This window comes from Sphaeroforma arctica (assembly GCF_001186125.1).
Source record: "Sphaeroforma arctica JP610 unplaced genomic scaffold supercont1.4257, whole genome shotgun sequence".
NCBI lineage: Eukaryota > Ichthyosporea > Ichthyophonida > Sphaeroforma > Sphaeroforma arctica.
In genome coordinates, this window is record NW_014036301.1 from 1 (window position 1) to 2,599 (window position 2,599).

Consider the following 2,599-nt stretch of genomic DNA (forward strand, 5'->3'; position numbering starts at 1 on the left):
TATATATATATATATATATATATATATATATATATATATATATATATATATAAGTTTAATATAAATATATATATGTATATATATATATATATATTTATACGTATACACATATAAATGTACAAGTTTACATACATATTGAAGAGCTTACCGTCAGGGTGTGTGTGCGGGTGTCGTAGAGTGGTGCGGTGGGGTGGAGCACAGACTTCTGAGCGAAGTAGAACACTTCGCTGAGGTTGAGCATTGATTTGGCTGAGCACTCGACACATGTCTCCACCTCAGAGTATTTGACCTACAGGGCACCCCACAGTAACAATGTTAGCAACCGATGGACGGTAGGTAAATCTGTGGCATGTCATTGCATATGAATGACATGACAAGTGACAGTGACATGACAGCAACAGAGACATCTGATACATACGTTGGAGTGATAGTGTCCTGATTCTACGTTACGGGTACTCTGAGCAATTAATTATTATGTGATAGTGAGGCAAAGGAGCTTGAACCTGAACTGTGCCTCTTCCTGGCACATCTGAGCAGGGGTTTTAAGGTTTTAAGATTGTAGGGTTGTAGGGTTATAGGGGTTTAGAGGTTTAGGGATTTAACCTCTAGGCAGGATACATCGATGGAACGGACACGTCTCTTTGCAGCACAATACACTCAACAGACCACCGACAAACACAGAACTCCACTTAAGTCTAGTAAAACCCTAAACCCTAAGACAAATACAGAACTCCACTTAAGTCCGTTGCGTGAGGGTAAAGATGATAGGTTACTCTGTTTAAGCCATTTGATACTGTCCCGGTATATGAGCAGATAAAGTCTATGACGCGACGATGCATATGTCCAATATCCTGACCATGGCCCACACAATCACACCGCACACACTCTCTCACCTCACACCCACACGCACACACCGCCCCCCCCCCCCTCCACCCACACCCACACACCCACACACTTACCATGATGGGCATGACATTGTTCTCGAGGTCTCTGTTCACAATATCTGAGCCTCGCATGTCGATCTTGTTGCCCACGAGGATGACGGGGATCAGTGCGCGCGTGCCTTCTGGATCCCTCTCAGCCGTTTCTTTGTGTATTAACCTATACCCAGTGTATGTATGTATGTGTGTGTGTGTGTGTGTGTGCGTGCGTGTAATATTAGTATATCCAGGTATGTGTAATCTGATAGACTGTTGTGTCGTGCGTAGAGTTTATAATGTAGGGTTTAGGGTTTATAATTTACGGTGTATGATATCCCAGGCTGTTGTGAGTATGAAAAATTGGGATATAGGGTTTAGGTATATATATATATATATATATTACACCGAACGCCAACCACACATTGTCGCAAATGTTGATATCCCTAGGCAGATAAGATAGCAGTGACGTGGATTCTAGTTTATGACGTCACACAGGCAGACTTACGGTAGCCAGTGGCTCTCAATGCGGTCAAACGTCTCCTTTCGCTCGACGTCATACACAATACAGATGACGTCACTCTGCCGGATGCGCACGGGCAGCATCTCCTCGTCATCAGCTGCAATGGCCAATACGTGAACACAGAACGTAATAAAACGGGACAAAGCGGGACGAAAAATGAGGGAAAATGTAAATAACAATGCATGCGAACGAGGATGACGGGGTGGAGGTATAGACAGGGATACATGCTACGGCGGAGGAATGAGTGGGAGTATTATGTATGTGATTAGTTGTATAGAGACATTTGTTTGTTATATATACACTGTATGTGGTATATAGTTAGTACAAAATACAGGTAAAGACATATGTATAGTACATATAATATGTATACGATATATTATATATATATATATATATAAAATATATGTGCAGACATTCGTTTATTTTATATATACTATGTATGTGATATATATATATATATATATTATGTATTCTATTTATGTATAGGGTTTTTGGTTTTGGGTTTAGAAACCCTAAAACCCTATTAATGCAGAACAGTCAATTGTAGGTATATACATAGCTCCACATACAACCACATCTACACACAACTAGCCTGTTAACAAAAATACGCCTATTCCAAACTGGAGCCTATTTCAGCCACGAACAACCCATACTATTCATTCGTAGGGGGAGTGCTATGAATGACATCAAGTACGGTATAGCTTATCCATAGGGTTTTAGGGTTTTAGGGTTATAAGGTTTAGATTATCCAAAGTGTTTCCTGAACGCACCTGCTGAGTCGACGATGTGGGTAGTGACTTTCTCAGGGGTGACCTCTGGGGGCACCGTGACTTCGGCCACAACCCTCTCCACCTACGCAGGCATAGAGGTACAATAGGGTCAATGGTTGCCATGGTGATTGACTTTCCCAAATGTTTTGTATGGTATGCAATGGACGGGTACTGAGATGGCTGGCTCGCTAGACAGTCCAGTATACTATGCCTAAAGCTTACATATAAACTATTCAGGCATCAGCACAGTGGAACAAAATACCATCAATACCAATACGCAGTAAAACGCTCGTCCATGAATATATATAGGTATATATATATATATTAGTATATATATATATACATACATATATATATATATACATATATATATACATACATATATATAT

At 40.5% G+C, this 2,599-nt stretch overlaps 1 protein-coding gene across 1 annotated transcript; it reads right to left on the reverse strand.

Moving 5' to 3' along the window:
• Positions 1-124: 124 nt before the first annotated feature.
• Positions 125-1,196, reverse strand: SARC_14179 (hypothetical protein; the record flags this gene model as incomplete). Its single annotated transcript, XM_014291686.1, has 2 exons — positions 125-289; positions 960-1,196. Coding segments are annotated over 2 exons (402 nt in total), but the record flags the coding sequence as incomplete, so codon positions are not given.
• Positions 1,197-2,599: the final 1,403 nt, after the last annotated feature.